The sequence below is a fragment of the Tympanuchus pallidicinctus genome, unplaced genomic scaffold, assembly GCF_026119805.1.
Source record: "Tympanuchus pallidicinctus isolate F22 unplaced genomic scaffold, pur_lepc_1.0 scaffold24, whole genome shotgun sequence".
Classification (NCBI taxonomy): domain Eukaryota; kingdom Metazoa; phylum Chordata; class Aves; order Galliformes; family Phasianidae; genus Tympanuchus; species Tympanuchus pallidicinctus.
The window spans coordinates 3,447,672-3,475,257 of NW_026294741.1; the positions used below are offsets into that span (position 1 = coordinate 3,447,672).

The window sequence follows — 27,586 nt, forward strand, 5'->3', positions numbered from 1 at the left end:
CCTCTTGCTCCTAATCAAACCCTGCTGTGACATCACTGACACGTGGGCTGCCAGGTCTGTCGACATGCAAAGGAGAATCCTTCCATGTTTTGAAAAGGACCACTGCTCATTTTCTGCAGAAGCAATCTGGGGGCCACGTCCCTGTAGCACCAAAAGGATCGTTTTCCCTTCCACCACAGACCTTTCCTCCTTATTGTACTGCAAGAAAGTTAATTATGCCACAAAGCTGAGAAAGGAGCTGATTCATGGGAGCTCCAGGGAAGCTGAAGGGTAGATTTCTTTATAGAGGAAAACATCTAACTTAGGACAAAACAGCCAAACCTAACATACTGCAATACAAGCCTTTGTTTCAGAAAGCAGCTTTCCTGGAAGGCAGACAGACATCTCAATCCCCAGAAGTATTTCCTCTTAAATTATTGCATAGAGCAACACTTACAATAGCAGACCTCTAAAAGCTGATTTCAATGTAAACCTTTTCATAAAGTGCTCCAATGACCTAAAATTAGGAGCATAAGCTGCCACGTGGTAAATGTTTTAGAAAAATGTATTGATTATAATGTCAAGCAGAGCATGTGGCCAACTATTTCATTACCTTCTCAGAAAGACAACAATTTCAAGAACGCAAGTAAATACAAGTGAAATTTGTGCATAGTCTTTACATAAACATCAAGGCAGCCATCTGACTAAGGCTCCTTGCTTTCTTGTGATGGTAAAGAGGGTTTGTATTCAAATATAGATTGATTTCATTGAAATACACTCTGAATATGCAACCAATTTTCATCTAAGATTTTCTGATCCCCCAATGTCATTCTTAATTAGAGAAAAATCCACAAAAAAAAAAAAAGACCTTTACAGTGCTTCTGGCATAAATAAGATCAAGAAAACCTGTCATCACTGCTGAAACACACAGCTCTTCCAGAAGAACTGCATGGCAGCACTGTTAATCAGCACATAGCTTCAGAATTAGCAGCATAACAGAATGTCTAAGTGCAATACCACAAGGAACGTAGGAAGACATAATGTAACCAATTACCACAATTACTCTAGCAGAATAAAAACTATTAAATACTGAGCCTAAAATACAAGAAGGAAAGAAAAAGGATCAAGGAATAAAGAAAAGCATATGTAGAATAAATGCGATTATAACAAAAATTCCAGATACATTTAGCAAGATGACACAGGTCTGCAAATGAGTGAGTCAGAAACTGGTATGAAATCACTGCCAGTCTTCCCAGGAGACTCAGAGGCCAGGATTTTGTTGCTGCACTTCTTCTGGTCCTCCATTTTCAGGCAGGCTTTCTTAATCACAGTACAAATTCTCACTGACAGCTTGCACAGAGTTCTCACGCACTCAGCACCCTGCATACAAATCCATAAAGCCATCACCAAACAACCTAAGCACAGCAAAAACCAAACTGGATCAACTGGACGTACTCCTGCACTGTCCACGTTAAGTTTTCAAATTCTAATCCAAAGGTTGTTACATATTTCATTCTCTGAAAGCTCTGAGGTGATTTTGTATCCTTCTCATTGTCCCAGTCAGACTCACCCACTATTTAAGGGTATATTTTTCCCATGACCTTACAGACTCACTTCTCTGACACGGGGCCTTGTAGAAGGAAGTTTGTCACAAGTTAAACACAAGGAAGTGCAATACAGCCTGTTTACCTTGTATGGAAAAAAACAAAAACAAATCCACACACAAAACCCAAGACCAAAACCAAATAATTTTTATATAGTAAAAAAAACTTTAAAAATGCGAGCTTTCGTGCTGCCTCATAAAGAACTCACAGCTCGCCTGCAATTCTGTACAGGCAGACGTCTTCTCTACTGTGCACGAACCAGAGCCCTTGTGAACTTAAGTGAAATAATAAGAGAAGTGTATGCAGTGCCATTTCCATGGAAACTCAGAAACAGACGTAATGTTACTTGCTGTAAGTCTCTGTACTGAGTGGAAAATTTTCTACTTTTCCCCATTTTTAGCTATTATTTTCTTTACAGTGTAAACTTGGTCCAAATGTTTTTCTGTCACATAAAAGATGCAATTAGTCCTACTTTCTGTCCACTCCAATCACAAACAAAAGACTCAGAAGCTGCAGTAAAATGCCTGATACTTATCTTTCCATTAACTCAAAACAGACATTAGAAAAAAAAAAAAAAGAATCATTTGGGCTTTGATTTTGCTCATTCTCTTCAGAAAGTGAAAATAGCTTAGAAAACATCTCCTGTTTACATGCTATATTACAGATTGGAAGGGCTTTGGCAGATGTGCCCAACATCAGTGGGAGCTTAAATAACTTTTCTGATTAGATCAATTAGATTCCAATGTTTTCCATAAAGCAGGAGGGAGAGCTTGCTGCTCAGGAGCATCTATTCACAGATTAATTACTTACAGGTAAGTATCAAAATCACTGCATTTCATGAACTTCAGCTGATTTGTGGGGGCCTCCAATCCCTATAGCTGAAATGTGGGTACAGTTCAGCACTGTATTTGTGCAGAAGATTTGAGATGCTGTTATCTGTAAATATATCAAACACCCATTGAAGAAACGATGCAGAACAGTTGTCTGGTAGAGACTGAACCAGTCCTGCCCTGGTTGTACTTGACATAGTCATTGTTCAAGGTAAGGGACTGCTTAATAAGGGCTTGGTCTTTAACACAGATTTCACCATAGACAGACTAACTGAAGGTTTCTCTCTACAGGTTCACCTGTAACTCAAATGTCACGTTGATTTTATATCTGCCTGGCCAAATGAGATTGCAGAGCACATCAATCAGCTTGTCTTTCAGATACATTCATTCTACATCTTGAAACTTCTACTCACTCACTTCTAGATTATGCAAAGAGGGGAGGAAACAGCATGACTCAGCTCTGCACTACAATGGCTGGAGCAGATCCAGACCAAGCAATCCTTTGGGCTTTCCTTTCCAAAATACAAGTCTGCAGCTTGGATAATGTAAAGCATCCAGTGCTTGCATAAGCAATGTTAATTGGTAGCATGCCAGCTACAGTCCTTAAGCATTGTACTGGTTCTTAACACAAATGCAAAATTATCTTCTGGAGAGTCAGGAAGAGAATGAAAAAAAAAAACAAAACCAAAGGATTTTGATCTTAGAGATGGCATATGGATGGCAGAACGCTGATGAGAACAGTCTTACAAACTGTATCCCCTACATATTAATTTCCATTGAAATTTAGCATGTTTCACATCAGACCATAGTGGCAAATACTTCTGTATTATGTGTAAATTAGAGAAGGGGTAGCAGAGGCATAGGAAAGCTACTGACTGGAAGGAACCTGGGAACTCTAAGTTTAAAGAAAATCAGCCCCAGTGCTTTACCTAAAGCAATGAAAACACTTCAAAAATTCAGTGTCATCTAAAAATCATTCCTCATCACCTACTACTTTGCAAACACCTGATCCACAGATGTTTTTCATAAAATATCTCCTCTAGATGAGTTACTGCTGAGCAAATAATGCACTATAAGCATGCTTAACTTGTCTGTATAAACAAGCTTTGAACTAAATTCAGCAAGAACTTCCCTTCAGGTTGGCTCCCTGAATGCACAACAAAGTTAGGTGATTTGCAGTGCAGTTAGGTCATCTGCAGTGATTATCCCACTGCAACATAACCTCTGAAATAAATGTCTCATACCTGAACTTGTTTCTCAGAACAACCTCATGCATCTGTAACTTTACAATATAATAGAAAGCACAGCAATGATAGCAAGGTAGCAAAGTCCCAGGCTGCAACAAGTGAGGAGAAGCCCAAAACCAGCAGCTGTGGCCACAGAAACAACGGGGAAAAAAAATAAAATCTGCTTACCTCAGGTAGGCAGGGATCTCCAGTAAGACACCTCACCTCCACTGCCAGCCCTTACATGAGGTCTGGGAAGGGGTGGATCCTGGCTTTACCCCTTCTGGTCACTCAGGTGAACTGCTTGCACCTGAGCTCCCCTACGTTGGCCCTGCCCTCCCACCAGGTGCTCCATCACTGCTTCAGGCCATGACTTAGCATTGCCACTACAACATCCTGTGCCTCAGAACTCTGGGCAGGGACACAGATCAGCCTTCTCAAGCAGCGCGTCCAGTAGCAGAACTCACACATTGGTCACTGATTTCATAAACGTGCATATCACTGACAATGAAAGCACCAAAGGGAAACAATCCAGTTATTTCTCTGAAATCACCCTCACCTTTCTACTGAGCAAACTGCAGTGCTACTTGCAAAAAGCAGCCCTCTGGACTGTGTGCACTGGGAGATGATTGAGCAGTATCAGGAAACTTGCATCACAGAGAAACCAAACTCAAACTCATAGTGCTTTATAGCATGAAAGACAAGCAGGCTTCTGGGCTCAGTGTAAATTGCAAAAGACAGTTCATTTAGCAAACCTATGCTTAGCAAAACTCTATGAAAAACTATGCAGCTTTTTTCCTTATTCCCCCTCAAAAAAGTTCTGGGTACCATCATGTAATTGTACTACAAAACATGAAGCTACCCCAAGTCAGTTCATGAGAAGCAAACGGAAAAGTCTCTTTCCATTCCAAAGGAAAAACAACTCCTGTGCTGTTTTCCTAACAGAGCTGAAAACTTGGAGAGAAACCTAAAGCTAAAAAAAGCAAAGAACTCAAGAGGATTCATATTCTGGACTGTGGTTTCTGTTGCCTTAGCTCAAGGGAAAATACATTCATGGGAAAAGGGCCTGCATGGAGCCAGGCTTTTTTCAACTCTGACTCTTCTAATTGGTGTGGCCTTAAAACTGTCTTCTTCATAAACAAAAATGTTCTTTATGAATTTCATGATAGCTGTTTACAATTGAAACAACTGGTTGTACTGTATTTGCTAGAAATCACTATTTATTTCAGTAAACATTAACCCCAGATGGGCAGAGATTGGGCAACTTTAGAGGCCTTGCAACATTACCTTCTGAGTTTTACTGATTCCAAGTGTCAAATCACCTTCTATTAATGCAGTTTCAAGATAATTCCAAAACAAATAAGTGTCAATTTCATCACCTACCTCCATATCTAGACACAGCTAAAGAAAACAACACATATTAAAAACAAACAAACAGAAAACCCATACAGAAATCCTGCGTGGCTTCAGTTGAAAGAAACTTACTATAATGTTGTTATGGACAGCCTTTAACACCAGAGCGCATTTTGTTTTTAGCCAGAACTAAACCAAATTATAAATATAACAGAATCTCATCCAAGCCATGTAAGCACTAGCCTATGAAAAAGGTGACTACAAGTTCATGACCTCACACATTTACATAAAATAAGATTTTAAGTGAATCAAATTAATGTTACGTTACGTTTTAAAAAGGTCTTCTACTAACGCCTATATCTGATTCTGAACTGTTCACATAATTTAATTTACAATTAATTGAAGTCTTAGAATAAAACACTTGGAAGCAATGGAAACACAGCTTTGCTAGCAGCAGCCTCCTCTGCAAAGACTGAGAAGACATTTCATCCATTTCAGACCATCCCATTAAATGCAGTCAACCGCCAGCTCACCCACAGATGAGAAACTTGTTGGCAACTAACAAACCACTCAAACATATGAACAAACAGATTCCAAGCAATTCTATTTTTCTGTCTCCCCAAAATACACCCTCAGGAATTTCTGCTGTCAGGGTGGCTTCTTCGGCTAAAGCTGGCAGGATTCTTATTTTATAAAGTGCTCTGATGGCTACCAAAATAACACAGGCACTGCACTGTTTTACAGACAGCAAGCACAACTGCTGATGTGTTTATATGGTTATCTTATCATGGAACACAGACTTCAACTATCTGCAACTATGTTATAATCACGTGGGAGAATAACTGCAATGTAATGGTACTGCCAATCCTCCAAACAGTTTTATTTTCAGCACAAACTTGCCTCTGGCAATTCAGAGATTTCTTTGTGTCTTGGATAACACTGCAAAAATTGCAACAAAGAGTGATCATGTTGCCCAAACACACTGTCCAGACCCCCTACAAGTTAGTTAGTTATCACTACTTGAAATGCTGTATTAACAGAGTTTTCTCTAAGGACAGTAATCCCCACTATATTCTTGATTTATGTTCTGAATTAATTAGATTTTTTTAGCTAATAGTTTACATAAATATCTCGTATGATCTTTTTTGACAGTCCTCAATCCAATACGTATAGAATGATAGAGTCAGCTGTCACAGAACATTGAAATGAACTTCACTTCTTGTTTAAAACCAGCATAGAAATAATACTACAAATAAAGCCTAGTTACCTGTGATCAATGACTGTTACATTGGACGCAGGAACCCCCAGCAGACAACAACTTTGTTCCAGTTCTTTCTTACGAATCTCTCCTTGATTGTAATAGTTTCCTGCAAATAACAGCAACACTGTTTAGTTTAGCATGGAGAAAAAAGACATTTACTGGTCAAATAGAAGTTTAGAAGCAGTTGCCCAAGCAGAGTGTTCCAGAATTGCTGTCTGGGAGATCTCCCATGTCTTTAGCAGAAGCATGACTTTGGCTATTACTAAAAGGAGGACAATGGACTGCTTGGACAACCGGTCTGGTTAGACATGGCACTTTCTGATGCCTTTTCCAAACAAGCTCACACCAAAATTTTTAGCCTTTTAGCAAAAGGAATTTTTTTGTTGTTGTTGTTTGGCCTTTCTGTTTTCTCATGTATTTTTTGTGAATTCCAAAGGCTAACTCTGCTTGGGGGCGGGGGAGGAAGGAGCTTTCTAAGGGTGTCTTCAAGGACAAACAGGTTACAGTTATCTGAATGCAAGTCACTAACAAAAACAACTGAGCAAGATCTTCTCATAAACACAGAAGAAACAGCCTTTCCAGTGAGGTGACTAAAACTGTTATCACTGGCAAATTTCCAGGTTGTCTCTATGAAAGAGGTTAGTGGGACCTTAGTCCACTTTAAAGAGAGGTATTCAAAACAAATCAGTAATAATTAACTTCCTCAGGAAGGGCAAAAGAACCACTCCTCCTTCACTATTAGGCATGGTACCATGAACTCCCTCCTGTGCTCTTAACAGCACAGGCCCACAGAATCAGGCTGAACAGCCAGGTCAGAGTCCTCAGAAAGAACTGCTGGGACAACACTTGGAAAACTTGTCCTGAGTTGTATTCCTTAGGTGATTATAATAGTTTATAGTACATTCTGGACCACTTCTAATGAACAGTAGGCACCACGTAACACTAAGATACTGCAACAGAACACAGTGATGAAATTAAGAGGATTTTAGGGAATGAAGAATTCTAAAAATCTGTTTTTGAGATGAAGATTTCTCAGAAGTCTGCATCACTCACAGAGGAGATTCCAGCAGAAGTTACAATTGCAAAGAACTTACAGAACCACAAAAGGCAGGAACCTACTTTAAGGGTATTTTGGAAAAGTTAAAACTTGATAGATATTTGCAGACCAACAGCTGGTAGGGAAACACTTCAAGCACCGTCTCCTTTGCAGAAATCTTTTCTTCTCATCTTGTCCTCACACTACTTTTTTTTTTTTTTCTTGGAATCAGTCATGCAAAGTCTATGCCAGTACTGCAATGGTCCCTTGCAATATGCTACCTGTGCAGGACAATATTTGCAGCCCAATTTTAACTTTGCAGCAACGAAATGATAAAATTTAGCTGTGTATTAATGTATGATTTGAGTCTGTAGTCAGCTGTCTTGAATTACACCAGATTTTTTTTATTGTTTTGGGGATGACTCATCTAAATCTAGCATTTCTCTAAAGAAATGTTGCAATCTGAGCACTCACTAGCAGCTTTGTATGATTTTCAAAGAAGTGAACAACAGCCAGAAAAAAGCAACTTCTCTTCTTGCAGACTGTGAGTGAATGATTTTATAAGACTGTGACAGTGGTTACCTGTGGGTTTGCTGAGGCACACGTCAGCTTGGCAGTCTGCAGTTGGACCACAAGTTCCAGCTTCAGAAGAGGAAATTTAACTGTGTGCCTTCCTCAGATGGACTACATGAGTACTTCATTTTAGATTGATTTCTTGCATGGGAATTAGTGATATTTGTGTTTTAATGTAATGTAAGTTATGTTGCAACATAACACAGTAACTGCAGGTGACGTTTTTCCAAGTGGTGCCATTATTCTCAAAACACCTAACTTCTACTGAACTCAAAGGAACAGATCCATTTTCCCCAGCTTGAGAAATGTGTCAGGACATTAGGAATATATAAATGCTAACAAGAAAAAACGGGCAGCTGCTGAAAGCAAAAACAGCTGAATAGCTAATGCTGCTGGAACTCATCCATTGAGCACTCACAATAGAGAGCCAGCTACTACAGAGAACAAAACGCATTTATACAGAGTTATTAATTCAAAGATTACTCAGTGTGGAGAAGGCTGGGTTTTTTCCCTCACAGTGCTGTAATTCTGATTCATTTCTTATGGCATTTTGACTGATATGTGAGAACTGCAAATACAACAGTTCCTACGTCATTATTTTGGTTCAGTCTTACAATTTGCGGAGTCTTTGATCAACTCACTTGTCATCATCAATCATACAAACAACGAGAGGATAAACCATCTGAATCACCAAGAGGCTATTAAGAGGCAGAGAGAAAGCTATTAGCTCACTGAATGCATTTTCCTATGTGTTGGTATTCCCTTACAAAGACGTGCAAGACATGCAACCGAAGACAGTCTCAACCCGATTTAATTTTTCATGGCACTGAAGCAGGACAATAAAAAAAGAGAACCTGAACAAAATAAAAAAGAAACACAACACTTCTTTGGAAAGTTCTCTACTGGCAGCAGTATTTTAATCCTGACAACTGAAATGGCAGAACTGCATGTCGGTAATCTTGTCAGAGCTGTGAAAAAGCCAAATGGGATCCACAGACTTTTGTCCCTCAGCAAAGACAACTGAAAGCTCTGCACTAAATCTTTAATGGGGAGTATGCAGGGATCATTAAAATCAATGTGCTATTAGACTTCAACAATAGCTTAATCCCTGTCTTCTCACCTAGATAGCCTGTTATGACAGAAAGGTGTGAGAACAAAGAATACAGGAGATGGCAGAGAACAAGCTGGAGATTTCAGAATTACAGCAGTCCCTTTTCCCAAATACGAGCAGCTGTCAGTGGGAGATGTACATCTTTTTAGCTTGAAATACTCCTCTGAACAAACATTAAGACATTAAGTTTTCACCACAGGCTCATGAATTCATGTACAGCAGTGTGTATGGTCTGATAAATCAGTTAACATGAGGCTGCTTCCTACATCCAAAATAACTGAACAAAGTAATGATAATGAAATGCAACACTGCAGTGTTTCATCAAGCACAACAGTACAACCTTGAATTCACAGGAAGAATAACTGATTAGGTTATGTGCATGAAAAAAAATTATCTCAAGCTTTAGTAGATAACAAGAAAAGCACAAGATAGTAGTGTAATATGCTGGGAAAATTCCTTGTGAGATTTCTCCTCTGAGAGTCTTTCATTTGATTCAGGCCCAGAAAGGCCTCAGTTTTTGGTGACTGTGCTTCAGAAACAGATGTGAATCAAATGGAGGAGAGTCCACAGGAGTGCAAAGAGAATGATCAGAAGTTTAGAAAATACAATAAGGATTGAAGGAAATCGTGTAGTTTAGTATGGAGGACACAGGAGAGGCAGACAGCTTTAAAAAAAAGTAAGAAGCTGCTATAAAGGAATATTCTGATTTCTATGTTCACAGCAGATAAAACAAACAAACAAACTCAGGTCACTCCAAATTCAGGAAAAGGTGATGTGAAGAAAAGCTAATGCAGCACTGAAGCAGACTACATAACCTCCCTGGGGGACACAAAGCACAAACTAGACATCTGTCTCTAGCAAATGAAGACACCGTTAGTGTTGCCTTTGGGCTGACTGATGGGCAGCACAGCCTCAGGTTATCTTCAGGGTTATTTTTCAATGATTAGACTGTTTTGCAACCAACATTTTTAGATGCGTTAGTGTGAATATATCATGATATCAAAACTGGATCATCCAAAGCAAGTTCTCTAAAAGACCAGAGAACTACAAAATGCAAAAACTTTAACAATGAGTGCTTTTATGCAACTTAATGACATTTCCATGCAATTTCCTAGTATCTCAGTGCTGCAGCATGAGAATTGATTGTGAAACCGTATGCGTGGTTCAAATATAGATTTTACTACAGCCAATGAAACTGCCAAAAGCAGCATTTTGGCTGAAGACCCATACATGAGGCCACTTTCAAGCGTGTGCAGAATGCCCCAACCTAGAGGTGCCCCCAAACCACAGAGTCTCAGCAGTGCTCACTGTCACTGCAGCAGAAACCCAGAGGGCTGTGAGAATCAGCACAGAGATGACATCACGCGTGGCATCGCGGTGACATCACACTGTCACACCACGATGAGGCCACACCAACCATGCACCGATACGTCGCTACAGCCCTGCCCGCTCCGCCCAAGTAGACAACCCAGCGCTGACGTCACGAACGAAAACATCACAGAGGCCTCTGCGTGACGCCACGGATGGGAAGCCTGACCTCCACGGCCAGCGGCACCTGAGGGGCCAGGTAGCCCCACCGCTCCCTGCCGCATCCCCGCTCACCTGCGGAGCAGCACAGCACCGCGAGGCGGGCGCCGGCCCTGCCCAGGCAGAGCAGCGTGGGGGCGAAGAACATCACTTCGTCATCGGGGTGCGCCGTCACCAACAGAGCGCTGACGTCATCATCCCGCGACACCGCCGCGCTGTTCACGGCGGAACGACTCCGCAGGCGGCGCGCGGCGCAGCGCAGTACCACCAACAATAACAGCAGCAGCACCGCCAGCCCCCAGCCCCACGGCCCCGCTGCCATAGCGACAGCCGCCGCGCACCGCTCCGCCGGGAAACGGGGACGGGAAACGCGAACGTTCCGCGCTCCCAGAAGTTCCCCTCTTCCGCCCTTCTATTCCCCGCCTCGGGGCGGGGTCACGCGGCCGCAGAAACGTGCACCGGTCCCGCTGCTTTGGGGCTGCTCCGGTGCACTCGGGCTGGGTGGCGGCGTGGCCCGGGAGCATCCCTATTAGCGAGAAATGGGCCCCTATGGGACCTTAAGAAGTAACAAATGGAAACAAAACTGAGCTCTTCGACGCGTACCTCTGTGTGGCTGTGAGATACACGTGGGCGAACTGAGACCTCGAGAGTGGGGCGAGGAGCATCTCCAGAGACAGGCTGTGCCGTGCGCTTGTCTGTGCGGCTGTCCTGAGCGCGGCTGCGAGAGAAAAAAAGCGTTGGGACGCGTCTCAGAGGTGAAGTCAATCGCTGGAGACGTTACCATGAAAAAGGTGACAGGGAATAAATAAGGCAACGAGATAAACGGCGGCTTGGAAGCCGTGCTGCTCGAGGCATAGAAGAGCAGTCTGTTACCCCAACCTCAGCTTAAAGAATAAAAGTGTGAGAGCAAATCAGAGGAATCGAACATCCGGAGAACAAACACCTCACAAAACGGCTCCTTCACACGGGCTTTTCTTGGATACGTTGAAGCAAGCCGTCGGCTTTGGTGGGGTTAAAGCCTTCAGCCTGGAGATAGGTTGATGTAGGCATTTAACGGAGTGGAACTCAGCTGTGGTGCTCACTGGCCAATAAAGCGCGTGTTTAATGAGGGAAACTCGCCTCTTTGCCACAGGCTGAGCACCTGCGTTGTGACTCCGGCTGGAAGCTGTGCAACATGACCGCGTTTCCTCAATGGGACGGCTTAATCTTGGCTGACGGTACGTGCCTCCCGTTACAAACCCGATAAGGGGATCTGCGATCTCAGCAGCTCACGTTTGCAGATAAAACGTGAGGATTTCAAATACCTGACGGAAAAGCCGTCGGCACCAGCGGAGCGTAACACGGCTCGACAGGGGACAGTGCTCATTTTTCTCATTCCAGAGGAAAGGGTAAAAAAAACCAACCAACCAACCAAACAAAAAACAACAAAAAACCAGAAAAACGAGGCAGTTGCGATTTAAAACCTAATATTTCATAACGAGAGGCAGAGGCGCGCCAACCGCGGGGACCCCACACGGCTGTGAAGAGCCGCGCTCCGCCCCTCAGCCGCCGCCTGGCGCTTCGGCGGCCGTTATTTACCATTTTTCACTTCAGCCCATTCGCTTTCTCGCGGCCGAGGGGCGGTGTGTACGTGAGGGGTTCCCCCGCGCTCCGTCCGTCACCGCCTCAGCGCCGCTGCGCGCCTCATGGCGGCCGCCACCCCCCCCCCCCCCCGCACAGAGCCCCTCAGTGGGGAGGGGGGAGGGAGCCGTACTCCGCCGCCGCACCGGCCAGCAGGTCCTGGAAGAAACGTAGCAAACCGCCTTTTTACTCCGGGACCCGCCCCGCTTTCTAGGGAGCCGACGCCTCCAGAGCAGCGCTACGCTGGCTGCGCGTTGGGAGGAAGGCGCGAGTCCCCGCGACCGGTAAAAAACCTCCGAGTCGCCGCGCCACCGTTTGTTTGGTAGCTGCCAGGACCTGGCGAGAGGAGGCGGAGTCCTCCGAGACGGGGGAGGGGAGGCAAAATGGCGGTGGCGGTGGCGCTGAGGCTGAGGTGAGACGCCGCGACCGCCCAACCCTGCCGGAGCCCGCGGCCGCGCCGCCCCAGCGCCGCGCTGTCGGTAAGGGCAGGGGCCTGGCGGGGCGGCGAGAAGCATGGGGGGCAGCGGGGCTTTGGATTCTCCACTGTGAGGAGGAGGAGGAGGAAGAGGAGGGGGAAGGGGAAGAGGCGGGGGCCACGGCCATCCTCCCTCCTCCTTCCTCGTCGGGCAGAGCCCCGAGGGGAGGGCGCTGGAGCCGGGGGGGTCCTGAGGGAGCGGCCGGGCGGGGGGAGGGGGGGAACAGATCGGGGGGGGGTGCCGCTGCCCGCTGTGCGTGCGTGAGGAGGGCGGGGGGGGGGGGGGGCGCGGGGCCGCGAGAGTGGCCCCTGAGTGAGGGGAACTTGGGGGAGAAGTGCAGAGCGGTGGGGCGGGGGTTGCCGTGATCCTCCTGGGGGGAAAAGCGCGATCTGAAAAAAAAAAAAAAAGAAAAAAAAAAAGAAGAAAAAAAAAAAAACACCCAGTCACAGTAATAATTAAAGAAAAAGGCCCGTTCTTCAAAAAAATCTCTTCGAAGTCAGTCTTCTGGAACGTGGGGCAGAAGTGCGTTTGTTCCTGAGGATGCTCTCCTCCTGCTGAGACTGTCAGTGGGCAGCTGCTTGTGCTGAGTTACGCCATTAGGACCCATCAGCAGCCACAGCCCCCCTCACCTCGGGGCTACCAGAGGGCACCAGGGAAATGGCCTTTTCTGGAGTAATTCTGCCTCGGTGGTAGAGGTAGAGAACGTTGTGCTCACTGGTGTCTGTGCATAACAAAATGGTCAGTGTCCAATTGGTAGCAGTTGGATAAGGTTCCAGATGGACTGTGTGCTGTTAGTGTTAGACAGGCTCAAGTATGTAAGTTGTGAGGCTGAACCGTCTTGTTGTCCAAAATGGGCTTGTTCATGCGTCAGTTATATGGTCTTCATGACCATAAATATCATTGTAACGTAATAACAATAATAATAAAGATAACACTGCGATGAGGAGGATGTTTAGCTTTGAGTTTTGTGGCAATATTCTTGTATTATCCAGTATCTTTATGTATAGTTACACAGCTGTGTGCTGCTCAAACTCAGGCGGAGAGCTTTTCATTTTAGGCTTGTTGACTTAAAGGAAAAATGGTGCTGTTGTGGGTGTTATTGTGGTGTGTAAGGAGGCCCTGGGTACAGCTGAGATGTCCAAACAAGTGGACGCACAGCATTGTGTCACTGCATGTAGGGACCGTGCAGATCTGTTGAAATTTTGCGCTGGAGTTTTACTCTGCAGGATATTGTTCGTGATTAACTGAAGAGCCTTGACATTTGGAAAGGGAGTATGTAATCTTTGAAGTGGATTTCTAACTAGCTAAAATCTAATGTCTCCTGTTGGGGGACAAAAGACCTTCATCCTCAAAAGTTCAGAGGAAACAAGCCAACCGCAGTGACCCTTTTTGCAATAGCGTGGTTAATTTTTTTCTTGACATGGCTTTTCTCTGTGATAGAATATGGACTGCTTAGGAAACAAAATTCTGTTGTGCTTTGTGTGCAGTTTGATTTGTCTGTTTGTAATACGCTGTTTGATGTTGGTCGCTGTGATGCAGGAGAGGGTGGCACTTTGGAATCTTCTTTCTAAGGGTTAAAATTCCATTTGTTAGTGTATGGAGAGGATACTGCAAGTGTTTGCTTCCACAGGCGTTAGTTCTCTCTATTCTTTTAGGTACAAACCAACTACAGCTTACAATTTGAATTAAATTACAAAGTCGGAGTATATTTATTATTCTATATTATGCTGCTGATTTACTCTAAATACATTGGAGTCCTGTAACCACTCTTTTTAGTTGCTCTTTCTGGGTGTTCCTCATTGTGAGGAGTCTATAAAAGCGTCTCAAAAACGGAGGTAAAAGCAGTGACAAACGTGAATGCTTCCTTTCAATTTCCTCCTTCTGGTGCCCTCGGGTTCTTGTTGCTGCATCCTCTAATCTACTTCATTTCTCAGTTACAGCATGAGTGAGAGATGCTTACAGGGAGGGGAAGCTGACTGCTTCAACTACTGCTAAATGTCTGAAAGTAACAGGATAATATTCTGTATCAGAGAAAAATATTTTCTTTATTTTCTCTACTATTGTATTCTTAATATTGACATTTAATTTGTTCAAAGCTCTCAGCCAAAGTTTTGCTGAAATGATTTTTTTCTTCTGTGCTTTCCTACAAAATGGTTTCAGTGAAGGTTTTCTTGTACCGTCACAAGTACTATTCAAAATTCTTGTGTGTGTGGTCACTTAAGTTTAAGATTTTAATAATTGTTTAAGTTGGAACAGATCTGTGCCTCATGCAGGTGCTGTGCAATGCAGTACAATCCTGAGAACAGGCTACTAACCAGACAGTGGTTTCATAATGCAAACAAATGTTTCCTGGATGCAGGCTCGAACTCTTCGTGTCGTTTATGTTCTTCAGTCAAATCTGAATCGGTGTTTCAGATGGCAAGCAATTAGCAACCTGCTACCTGGTCTCTGTACTGTAAATGTTTGAAGTAAAAATTCTGACCTACGTAGAATGCTGTCTGTAAATATTTACTTTGGACTACTTCTAAATTATGTAAATATCCAGGAACATGCTGAATTTATCTTCAGTTTTAGTTTCTCCTTCAATGAGTCTCCATCGAATAATGATGTTTTGTGATGCTTCCTCTCTCTTCCGTGCTAGTTCAGCCTTTATCAACTGTCTGGTAAGCGTTGTCCACAGTCTGGGCCTACCAGGGCTTCAGCTGGTGTGCACACAGAAAGCTCAAACTTACCTTGGAGCTATGTTTCCTCCCAGTATCCTGAGAGAGATTTCTGTGTCCTTGAATAGCTTCACATCTAAGCCGCTCTTGTAGTGCTGCCACTCCCTGACTGATTTGATAGGCAGTTTTGTTTCAGGCTTCAGGAGGATGTTGGTCTGTGTGGTTTTGAAGTCAATGACTTCACCTGCTTATGATTTCAAAGGCTATTGCAAAATTAAGTCGCTGTGTTGGGTTTAAAAAAAAAAAAAAAAGTAAGCCGTTCTGAAAAACCCTCCTGTTTGTATTTCTCAGCAGTAAGAAAGTCGGGCAATTAAATTTTTATGCTGATGTTATTTGGGCAGACTGTTGACCAGGACTTAGAAATTGTGTGTGTGCAAATTGGCCTTGGGTAAACCTGAAAATAAAAATGCATTCACAAAGACAGCGAGGGGAACACGACCCATAAATGAGAAAAGACGAGATAAAATTATAAAATATGCTTAAACTAATATAATGTCCCTTTAATTCTTCCTCTTATGCCATGCATGTAGTTGTGCCTTACGGTGCTTTGGGGAAAGTGCGTGTGGTTAACTCTGTCTGTAGCCCTCGTGCAGTCAGAGGCACATCTGTCCTGGCTGCGGGGCATGGGCTGTGTGTGGACATCCCTGGGCAGTGCTCTCCTGCATGAATTCACCTGCATTCACACTGTGAGGAGGATGTCCAATAAATGTGGATATGAATCATGTTTTCATATGGAAAATCCATTTGGAAATGCGTTTGCCTCTTTCTTCTCAGGAACCGATTGTTTCATCTCTGTCACTATTGGAAAGTTAAACCTAAAAAATATAGTGGATTAGAAGTTCAAGTGCTGCTCAGCAAACCAGATGAGCGTACTATTACAGTTCAGCTGGAGTCTTCACCTATTATTCTATCACTGTTTCTGCTTTTCATGTTGTTTAAAATGCTTTCTTGACAGAGAAGGGCTGTCAGGAAGGTGGAGCTCTCCCGTACACTTCACCTTTCTCAGAGTGTTACTCTCAAAAAACTTTCTTGCAGAAGCAGCCGCTTACCTCTGGCTGATATTTCTCTAGATGTTGATATTTCCCTGTGGTTTCAAAGAGACTTGTACCCATCTAGAACCTTGACTTTTTTTTTTTTTTTTTTTAACTGCCTGTTTTCTACCCTTCCCCCAAAGCAGAGGTGCTTCTACCATTTGTGATTGAAGATCCCTTCCGTTCCTTGCCATTTTCTGTGACCTAGAGGCTGTTCTGTGAGCTTCAACAAGGACTGTATTTTTATCTGTCGTATTCTCTGTGTAGTAGAACATCTCAAACTTCATTGTTCATGTCAATAAATCACAATTACATACAAATAAATCACAAACTTTGTTTCTGGAGGGCCATCTTGCTTATCCTATGGAGTATCTAAATAGACCTAGATGTTATTATATACAGTAAAAGAAAGTTACTTTAACCTTACTGTCTTTTTAGTTCAGATTGAGAATGATTTTTGTATGAGCCCAGCTGACTGAGGAGAGAGTTGAGGCCGATGCTTGTTCTGTGAACCCTTTAGATGGAAGGATTGGCTTCTCTTCCAATACATCATATTTTGGGAGCTGTGGGTTTAGTTAGTATGGATTAGTCAGGTTGTAGTTCCTCTTCCAAACCGAAGCTCTTCTGGAAAGCTGCTGCTCCTGATATGCTTTTGATGAATGGTCTGCATGAGGAGGCTGGAAATGAAAAATTGTGACCACAGATTTCTTGCATGCTAAGTGACGTAAAAAGCAGTTTTAGCTGCAGCAGACCTAACAGTGAAGGAACAAATTAATGTGCAGCAGCTGTTTTTAAGGTACCTATGCTTTCAGTCCCAGATGAAAAAGCAAAAATGGTCATCTTGCAAGAATATTTTATGCATAGTGTATGGTAGCTATGGAATTTGAGACCATCTTAGTTGTAGGTGAAATGGAGGAATTGGATGCGTTGAAGTAAACTTTGGTGATTTTTTGGCACTGACTCCTGAGTGAGGATGACCTGCTGAGGGAGGTGTGGTGGTGCTTAGCACTGCTGTGGGCGTAGAATCTCTTGAACCTCTTGCCTTCTACAAACTGTTTCACTGGAGGATGCTTGGGGTGGTTTCTGTTTCACATTACTACTTTGTGGGTTAAGTTTGAATGATGTTTCATAATCAGTTGAATTATCCTGTGACAGAGATGGGATCTTTCAGAAGGGAGTTTCAAAGCTGCAGTTATCTTAAGAGAGGGGAAAAAAAATGCTACTTGAACCAGGCAACCCTGTAGGTTTGGGTTCTGGTCTTTGGCTCATGACATTTCCTTGTGGTGTGCACTAAGTGCCCAGTTTTGCTGTCTTGGGACAACCAGGAATGAGCCTCTGGTGGTTCTGAGAAAACCAAAATATGCTTTAAATGTCTTCAGGAGAAAAGCAGACAGTTTGTATTCTAAAGACCCATTTTTGAAACCAGAACACCTAATGAGATTTGTATCCTTCTTTGGTTTAATTTGTTTCTCAACAGTACTTTTAGTGAAGGAACCGTGTGCATCCCTGACTTCGATTTTGTAAATGGAGCACTTCCTCCTTCCTTGGTGTCCCTGTGACCTTCCTTGGCAGAAAAGAGCTGGATGTGTTCCTCCAGAGCTGAGAAGTGTAATTCCTAGACATAACCCAGAAGGGAGAAGCTCTCCTCTCAGAAAGCGAGAATTGGAGAATGAATCTGATACCCTTGCATGTTAGATTTGAAGCAACTGGTGAGCAGACTGTGCACCAAAGCACTTTTCTTTAAAACATATGTGCTCAGCACCATTTTATTATTTATTTTTTGATGGGTAAGTGGGTAGCTAATTAGAAGCTTCCTAAGGTGTTAATGCAGCCTTGGTTTGTCCTGTTCTGGTCCCCCATATAATAGCAAGGTGCATAGCCTGGATCCTGGTATCACTTATTAGCAACTTTTCTTTAGGCTCATAAATGACAGAAGAGAGATTGAAATAGAATTTCCTGGAGAAGGGCGGCTTGTCAGTTGGATTTGATCGACCCCATTTGGAAGAGCACTAATTCTATTTGTATTTGTAGCCACGAACAGGGGAAACGTATTTAAAGATGAGTTATCAAAATGTGATCTTGAGATTTGGTAACATGGTTTGGTTGCAAATTGCATAAGCAATTAAATAAGCTATATTCATCTTTTGGTATGGCAACAAAAATCCTTTTGAAGTACTCTTCTATAACTTATTCAATATTTAATGTTCCAAAAGCAATTACTTAAAAGTACTTTGAGGAGTTGGAAGACTTTTAATGGAAAACCTTCTGTTAAAACTTGAAGTGTAAAATCCTGTCTTCATTTTTGCTCTACCTTGATGCAGATGGAAAAGTCATGCTCATAGAAAGTAAACGTGACATCGTGAATTGGCCGCTGTAATGCTCCTTGACTTCTGTCACTTCCTTAATTGGCTAAATTAAGGCATGCTGTGCTTCCATATCCTACAGAATGTGTCAGGCACTGTGTGGTGCAGCAGTGAGTTAATGCCTTGGGTCTTCAGCTATAGGGCAATACTATATGCTAGTAGAAATGTCAGGGTGTGAGAAAGGGTTGCATTCAGGTGTTTGGGCTTCTCTCTGCATTTTATTTCTTCTTTTTCCCCAGATATCCCCACTGCAGCATTTATGGCTCGATTCACAACATTAGGAATAAATGGAGAGAATGCTATTTAGTGTTGCTAGTAAAACGAAGCCCTACAGATGTCTTTTCTTTAAAAGTGTATTTGTAGTAGGGATGGAAATAGCAATTTTTTTACGTCAAGAATCTTATGGAAAGCGGGAGTGCAACTATGCAAGATTAGTCTCAAAAATTTATGGTACATTTGAAACATCTTTAGGGAAGAGAAAAAGCATTTGTTCATGCGGAACTGCCATGAAAATTCAACTGTCAGTTGTTTTCAATCTGAAGAAAACATTTGTTGTTTCTGTTTGCGCACTCTAACAGCGTATGCTCACCTGCTTTGTGAGAGTGTTCTGCAACATAAAACCGAATGGATGCAGGTTTTTGAAGGGTGGAAGAGGCCTCAAGCTTTGAGGATGCTTTGGGTTAAAGCCCTTCTAGCCACCACTGGAATAACCACTGCTGAAACTTTCTCTGCACTCTTCATTTTCTTGCTGCATTAAATTTGACTAGATATCCCTGTATGAATTCCATGTTATGTTGTAGACCCCCTGCCTAAGGCAGAGCTTCCTTGCTTTGCTGCAGCTTTGTTACATCAGAGCTCGCTTTATGGAGGCTGCAGATTTTGTTTTAAACAACTCGATTGAAGCTTTCTTTGGCTGTAATCTCACTCGTTGCTATCGCGCTTAGGTTGCTCAAAAACAAGATGAGGAAAATTCCCCAAAGAATGTGAAATTTAATTAGCAAATGTTGGTTAAGTACTTCAAGATGGCACAAAAATGACTGTGAATGCAGAAGTGTTAGCTTGTTTCGTATGTCTGAAGAAAAATTGAATCTACCCCAGAGAAGCAGAGTGGTCCTTCCATCCCAAGCTGCGAGCGGAGCAGCGAGGAGATGGCTGCCCTGCTCCTGCCCTCCTGACCTTCCCTCTTGTTGCCCTACACGTCTGTCTGGCCACGTGTCGAATGGTTTGAATTGGGGAACTGGCCTGCTGAAAACAGTTATGGTTTTTAACCGTGTTTTTCCACGCAAAGTACTGCTTTCCTCTGGGGCAGTGCTGCCTTTTGCCCACTTCAGATGCCACAAATCCACGAGCCAAGGCTTGGGGATGTGAGTCTGATTTCTGATTCAGTCAGTGACTGTTTCACGGTAGTCTTTGATGATGCCTTGACCTTTCAGTGACTCATTTTCCCATGTGGGCACTGAGGCTTACTATGTAGTTCTGCTTCTTTCTGAAGCATTTTGAGACCTGCAGATTTAGAGATACTGTTCAAATTAGTATGGCCTCTTAGAACCAACTCTGAAATTACACTGTGACTCTTGCTCTTGTAATATCCAGTTCTGGATTATTTGTAACTGACTCAATATTCTCTGCATAGGACAAATGTAAGTGCAAGGCAGAGTTTCAGTAAGAGCTGGGTGAATGAATGTGTTGCCATATCTTTGGATATAAACAGTGTTAAATAATTTCCTTGCCTGAAAAGCTTGAATTATCACACTTCCTGAGCGTACCCTCATAGTTCCCAAAGGTGTCACTGCTTTTTCTCAGCTAGGAATCTTTAGATTTAACAGTATATTTTTGGATTCTTTATGCTGACTTCCCTTTTATTTTCAATTTATTTTCTATTTTATATATTAATCATTTGACACTACTGAGTTTTCCCATCTTTTGGACATTCAATCTGGGAATGTCATTCCTGGGCTGGGATGCAAGAAGAATGGGCTGGGTTATGAAAGTAGAGAGCAAGAAATGTGTATTTCCTGTATTTCTTCCCCTTCTGATTGTCAGTGAGACGGACAGTTGGCCGGCGTGGATGTGGCTGTGTGGAAGCATTCATGACCTAGCTTTATCTTTGTCAGACATTTAAGGCACAAATCCAAAGTCTACAGTGGTTCATATGAATGTTTTTATGAGCAAAGCTCTGAGTTTTGCAGAAGGACGTGAGAGGAAGGTATGAAAATACTAAGTGAAAAAACATGATTTTGCTATCATTGACTGAGCAGATTTGGAATTTGATTTCCTGTATCCCAGTTTGCCAAGGATGCTAAAAATGAAGGTGAGCAGCTTTTGGCCCAGCATGGAAGAAGGAACTGGTGGAAGGTTCAGAGAGGCAGACGTACTTGATAACAGTGGGCTTTACAGGAGAATTCTGGTTGGGTTTGTGTAGACATGGTTTGTCATGAGGAAAGAGAAGATAGAGCAGAGAGGGAAGCATGGATGGGACTGTGTGCAGTCTGTACGGATGGTTATAGTTAGATGCAAAAGAAGACCATGTTTAAATATAGTTTGAATGTGGGGGAGCTGGAGAAGTTAGAGCAGGAGGCTGGCATTGCCCTCCTTGGCCAGGAGATAGGTTGGTGAGGAATAATCCATGCTCTGGACACATGTAAGCAAAAGCTGAAGAGGGAGGCAGGTGGGTGGCTGTAGGGTGGTCTGCAGAGAAATAACAGTCAAACTCATGTATGTGCAGCCACAGTTGCAGGATCAAGGTAATAAAACAGGGAGAGAGGTGCATAATGTTGGTGGTAATTCCATGGGCAAATGCCAGCAAGCTCCCAGGCCCAATATGACAGAATGTAAACATGCTCATACTAAGAGATCAGCAGATAAGGTGGGGTCTGCAGGGCATGTAAAGAGGTCAGATAAGGAGAGTACGCAGGCACACAAACGTTTTTAATGGGAATGGCAGGTGTAGAGAGGAAGGAATGTTATCCTCAAGCCTCACTTTATGTATTGTGCTACAATGTCGTTTTTGTCATGAATGAAATGAGGCCTTATGCAGGATCCCCATCCTTTGGTTCCCTCGGCACCTTTTCAGTGTCACTATGTAACCGTACATTTTCCTCTGCTCTTCCTGCCCTTGGGGGGAGTGGTGCAGCCCCGCCACTGAAAGCTTCTGCTTTTCTTTTTTCTTTCTTCACTTCCACCTCCCACTGACCTCAATTCTGAGCTGTATTGCTGTTTTTATTGCCTTCTGCTGTAGGCAGATTTTGCTTCACACTTTTTTTTTTTTTTTTTTTTTTTGAGTTGTTGCTACAGAAGTGGTCATACTTCCAGTTCCCAATTGGAAGGCCATTAGACTGCATGTTTTCATATCTCTTGATCTGCAGGCTTTATATAGTACATACGGGGCATTTTTCTGTGTTGCTGGACTGATGAAGGATGTTCACACTTGTGTGCTGTGTCCCCATCCTGCCCTTGGAGCAACACCTAGGACTTCATTGCTTTTGAATGAGTGAGTTACTCTTTTCCTCCCCCTGCCCTGGATAAAATTTACTTGTTAGGTAAGCAAAGGGATCTTGGATGTCTTTACCACCAGTGTCTGAGATTGCTCCCAGTGGCTAAGTGTATGGTTTACTAGCCATGGGCAGGTTGGGAAGACTTCAGAACTGACAATTGTAACACAAACCTACCAACCTGTACACTGAAATTCTTGTGAATGGAGAAATAGCCTTTACAGCATCATGCAAAGCGAGCCTGAATCGAGCTTTCAGCACCTGAGTTAATGATCAACCTGCTGGTTTGTCAGAGCATAGAGAAAATAAGATGTGACATGACGGAGGTGAACTAGAGAGGACCTTGAATCACACACAGTACTTGGCTGTGTTCGTGCCTTATTTTCAGGTGGCTGTTGTTCTCCTGGACCTTGTCTGCTTCTCCACATTCTTTGGATCTGCCCATGGCCAGCGTGCCAGGGAAGGGAATAGAGAGTGTTTTTTGGTGCTCTCCCAGAACACTGTGCATTTTTGGCATCCTGTGCCTCAGAGTGGACATGCTGCAAATTGAGAAGGTTTTGAAGCGAGTTGATGAGGAACCAAGCAGACTAAGATTGTTCAGCGTGGAAAAAATATGGCTAAAGGGATATGAAAGAATTCTGAAGAATCCCATGTGTGGTGGGGGGGAAAAAAACCTAGAAATTAGATGTTTGGTTTGTTCCAGTGCCAAAAGCACGGATACCAAATGAAGGTTGCAGGTCCAAAGCAAACAAAAGCTGATGGTTTCTCATGCAAGATGTCACTGAGCTGTAGAAGTGCAAAGAGTGCTTGTGCATGCCGAGAACTTGTACTGCTTCAGCAAACAGCTGGGTGAACCAATGGAAGAGAAAGCTGCTAAGGACTTGTAGACAGAAAGGCTTGAACTCCAGTGGTTTCTTTGATGGAGAGGTGGGAAAGGAAAGTAATCAGGGCAGGAGTGACAAAATACATTAGATAAACTTGAAAATCTGTTTGTATAGCTTGCTCTGTCAGATCTTTTCCTAAGCGGATTTTGTCTATTGACTGTTAATGGAAACCACAGTTCAGAAGCATAATTTTATGTTGGTGTTTGTGAAAAGTTGCAGTTGAATGCGCTTAAAAATGAAGCCATCTGGTCAGGGAACAGCATTACTTTGTTTGAAGGTCTGCATGTCTGCTGGGCTCCAGAGCAGAGGTTGCTACAGGTCTGATAGAATTCTGTATTTACTACTTCAGGCTCCAAGGATTGCCTCTTCTGGGCTGTCAGGAAGAAACAGCTTATGCTTTAAAAAAAGGAATTCTCTTTTGTAATTCACCTGCATGGAGAAGTGCTCTAAGCACTAATGGGCAGCGTTCATGTTTGGTTGCTGTCTTCTGATCTTCAGCAGATGGTTTAGGCAGATAAAGCTGTACACTGCTTTATGGACGCTTGAACTTTGTTAGTGGCCTTTTTTCCCCCCCAGTATTTTAATCTTCCTCCTATCAGTGTACATTCCACTGTTAATCTGCAGCTAATTTGCAGTAGAGGCAAATTTGTCATCGAGTGTCTACTATTGCTGGATTGTTTCAAAGCTTCATAGTATGTTCAGTTCCTACCATCCCATATGGGACACACTATGTATGCTGTGAACTGAATGAGCTTATTTTCCTCTGTGAGGGCTTTTTTCCTTTTCTGAGAACTACTTCTGTCAAGCTGCTCTTAGGTGGTAATAATACTTTATGGCTTGACTAATGCATTGTGGTTTAATGAACTGTAGGCAGCGCTGAGTCAAGCAGCCCTAAGTCTACCTGAAAGTAGGAAAGAGTTCATAGAATCCAAAAGCTGCAGTAGAAAAGAAAGTGAACTTCATGTTGAGCTAAAGAAACTTACTATATATTGTGGGTTCCATTTATGGACTATTATAACCTCTTAACACCTATTTGAGTGACCTACTTTTCTTTAAAATCCTATTAATTCAACTGGTAGCTGGTAAAATGATGTATTCTGACAGTATAATCCTCAAATCTTTGTGTAGACAATGCTGACATACCTGTTTTTGAGCCCATTTAAGACCCGTTAACATGTTTCAGACTAGAGTAACCTATTAAATAAATACATCAGGAAAAAGCTTTTACTGGTAATGGTTGTTTTGCTTAGGTGACTATGGCTGTAATGTATTGTGGGTACATCTGGTACTTCAGTGCTTATCAGTGATCTTTTTTCCTTTAGGCGGTTTCCTAGAAACATGATTGCTTGCTGGTCTTGATCTCACAGCTTTGTGAAGACTTCTTCTCTGATAATGTCAAGTTCAGGCTACCCTCCTAACCAAGGAGCATTCAGCACAGAGCAGAGTCGTTACCCTACCCACTCTGTCCAGTACACCTTCCCCAGCACCCGACACCAGCAGGTAAGGAGCCACAAAGGTTGCAGTCCTAGCAAGAAATAATTCAGGTATTTGTTGTGTCAAATGGGACTTTTTTTTTTTACTGCTGTCACATGAGTTCTTCACATCCGAAAACTGAGCAGTTGCTGATCAGTATGCCCAGATAAAGCTGACTGGGAAAATTTGTGCCCCATGTTGTTTGTAGCCTTGAAATTAAATCAAGGCTGATGGGTCCACTTTGAGTTGATTCCTCTGTAAATGAGGGTCTGACTGTGGTGTAACTTCTGGGAAGTATAATCTGTAGTAATTTGGTGCTGTGATTCCTTCTGAAGTATGAACTGGAAAGGTCGTAATTACCTGTTGATTTATGCCTTGCTGCAATACTGTAGATGAAATTGCTGAAATCCTTGCCTTCAAATTTGGCTCTTTAAAGCTTACTTTTGGCCTGTTCCCCCTCTCCTTCCTTCCAGTTCTTTTTACGCAGACTAAAATTTAAAAATGCTCCATAGAATTGTGAAGGTACCCTAAATAAAATCCTGGGCAATATTTTGGCTTGACAGCATTTCCTGCAGTATTTAACGTTTACGAATCTACTAAAAATAACAAAACACTTTTTAAAGATTTGGCCTGTCTTAAAATACCTTCTTTTTTAGTATTGAAAAATCAAAAGTAAAATAATTTTGAAGTGGCAAATGAAGTGTTTTCCCTGCTGAGGAGAACTGCTGCTTGTGTTATCTAGGCAAATAAATGTCTTCCCTGCCTCTCTCCTTTTATTTATTTATATATATTTCTTTAGAAATCTGAATTTTGTAATCTTATATCTTTATCATGGAGAATTAATGTTAAATTCCGGTTCTTATCATCGGTTTCTCCTAGCTTGAATAAATTCACTGTGGATTGTTTTCATAAACTTCTGGTTTAGCTTTGCTTCAATTCAGTAATGTTTAGTCATTGTACTAAATTTGGCCAATGCAAGTGTTGCTGAGTCCATATGCATTGATGGGAGGAATTTTCCAAGAATCTGCAAATAACTTGTCTGCAGTCACTGTGTGTTTAATATGAATGCAGGGTTCTGGGTGTAACAGATCTCTGGTGAGGATGGAGGAGTGGGGCATTGGTGAGTGCTGAATCTGTATGGGAAATTTCCTCTTAGGCCCAAGAGGACAAAAGTAAACCTGTGCATGAGGAGCGTTGGGTTGGATTGGCTCTAAGCTGATGTTGTGCTTGACAAAATCTGCGTTCATGCTGGAGAATGTGAATCTAAAGCATACCGATGTGTTTTACCCCAAACTTTTTCTGAAGCATCTGTAAAAGTGCTTCCAGCCAGTTGCATTCTGCTTGCCAGAAGTGGGGGAATGGATTTCTAAGGATCTCTGACTTGCTCATTTCTGCTGAGCGTGTGCTCTGTCATTGTGGGCTTGCTGTGGAATTATAGGTTGGGGACGACTGCCTGTTGCCTCTAGGACAGCTCAGGCTTTCCTTATTTCAATGAAATTCTCCTCCCACTACAGATAATTTGGATCTGTTTTACTCTGCTCTTGTGTTTAGAAAAGGAAATTCAAAATCTGAAGCTTCTTGGTTTTCTCCTTTATTTTCAAATAATGTGCTCATTTAAAGTGAGAACTGCCCTTTATATATTTCACTGTTTGAGCTCAAGTAAGGCTTTGGTGATCTGGTCCTGGTCTGTTTTAAATGTTTGAAGAAATGATTGCTCTATAACACCAAACGCTTTTCATCCTGTCTTTTGTGCCTTTTGTATTCGTTAACATCTGAAGTGTGTTTCCTTTAGGAATTTGCAGTTCCCGATTATCGCTCGTCTCACCTGGAAGTCAGTCAGGCAACACAACTCTTGCAGCAGCAGCAGCAACAGCAGCAGCTTCGGCGCCGGCCTTCTTTGCTTTCAGAATTTCACCCAGGCTCTGACAGGTTAGGATTCTCTTTCTGACTTACATGAAGAGGAATCTTTTATGTCTCTGCTTTCTGTGAAGTGAGTTGTAGTTTCTGAGTAGAAACGTTTTGAGTTTCACAATTTCGCCTGAGTACATACATGACTTTACTCATCAGTGCTCCATTGCTGAGCAGTTGTGGTCTCTTGCGTTTGAGTGTTGTAGGTCTGCCTGGTTTTCATCTGCTGTGTAATTCCTTAGTTCCTTTGCTTCAATTACATTTGCTTCACAGACAGGAAGTAACAATCTGCTGCACCCTCCCTACAGAAAGCTCCTAGGATACAGCTGCGTATTGCAAGCTTCTAAAGCTTTAGGCTAAAAGTATGCAAAATACCATCTTTGGATAATTTGATTTCACAAAGTCAGAGTAACAAATGCAAGAATCATTAACAGTGTGAATATTACTAGTTATATTTCCTAGATTACAGTGGGAATAAATTCTTAGGTTTGCATATTCAACAGATGGTATTTGTGTGCCTGGGTAAGAAATAAACAATGGAGCTAATTGGGTATTTGAGTTGCAGAAATTGTAGAACACCAAACTGGCACAAAAATGAGACTGAAGTATGCTGCTTTTGGCAAGAGACTTGACAGCTTCTTATCATTTGTGTTAAATACCCTTTTTGTGGGTCTGGTATAACATTCCTGGGTGTGTAAATGCATGCAAATGATCTGGGTCCAGTAGGTTAAGTGAGGACAGGTTAGTGAACAGCTACAGTGAATCATGTATTGTCATTTAGTGTCAGATTGGCAATATCCTCTCAGTAAAATAGGTTACTTTACAATCAATATTGAAGTCATTAATCTTATGTAGAGATGATGGGCTCAAGAAAAAGTTTTTGGTAGATATCAGACCAGTGTGAGATGAATTGGGTTGTAGAAAATTGGCAGGATTATGTGTGTGTTTAAGGGACAAGTTACTGTATGATCTGTGCACATCAGTTGTTCAGTGTATTAGTATGCTGATGTACAAAGTCTAAGCAGATCTTATTGGTTGTAACAACCTTCTTTCTTGGCCTTTTAGTACATGTTACTGCTAGGAGTAATCTCATACACTGTATTAATTTTAGCAGCTTATT

General features: G+C 42.5%; 2 protein-coding genes across 8 annotated transcripts in view; one reads left to right on the plus strand and one right to left on the minus strand.

The window, feature by feature from the left end:
* The window catches only part of PIGL (phosphatidylinositol glycan anchor biosynthesis class L), a 56,166-nt gene extending 44,001 nt beyond the window's left edge, over positions 1-12,165 (minus strand). Inside the window, exons 1-3 of one of the 2 annotated variants that reach the window (XM_052689046.1) lie at positions 12,079-12,165; positions 11,104-11,218; positions 6,260-6,359 (exon numbers count right to left, since the gene is read on the minus strand). In XM_052689046.1, coding sequence (XP_052545006.1) covers positions 6,260-6,359; positions 11,104-11,218; positions 12,079-12,081 — 218 coding nt within the window. In that variant the 5' untranslated portion in view covers positions 12,082-12,165. Of the gene's footprint in view, positions 1-6,259; positions 6,360-10,575; positions 10,902-11,103; positions 11,219-12,078 lie in introns of those variants that run through there. The other variant, XM_052689045.1, reaches the window with a different exon arrangement.
* NCOR1 (nuclear receptor corepressor 1) overlaps positions 11,213-27,586 on the plus strand; it is a 57,228-nt gene continuing 40,854 nt past the window's right edge. For 4 of the 6 annotated variants that reach the window (XM_052689008.1, XM_052689012.1, XM_052689011.1 and 1 more), the window contains exons 1-3: positions 12,469-12,599; positions 24,408-24,585; positions 26,351-26,487. In XM_052689008.1, the coding sequence (XP_052544968.1) occupies positions 24,478-24,585; positions 26,351-26,487 (245 nt within the window). In that variant the 5' untranslated portion in view covers positions 12,469-12,599; positions 24,408-24,477. Of the gene's footprint in view, positions 11,718-12,468; positions 12,600-24,407; positions 24,586-26,350; positions 26,488-27,586 lie in introns of those variants that run through there. The other 2 variants (XM_052689009.1, XM_052689010.1) reach the window with 2 other exon arrangements.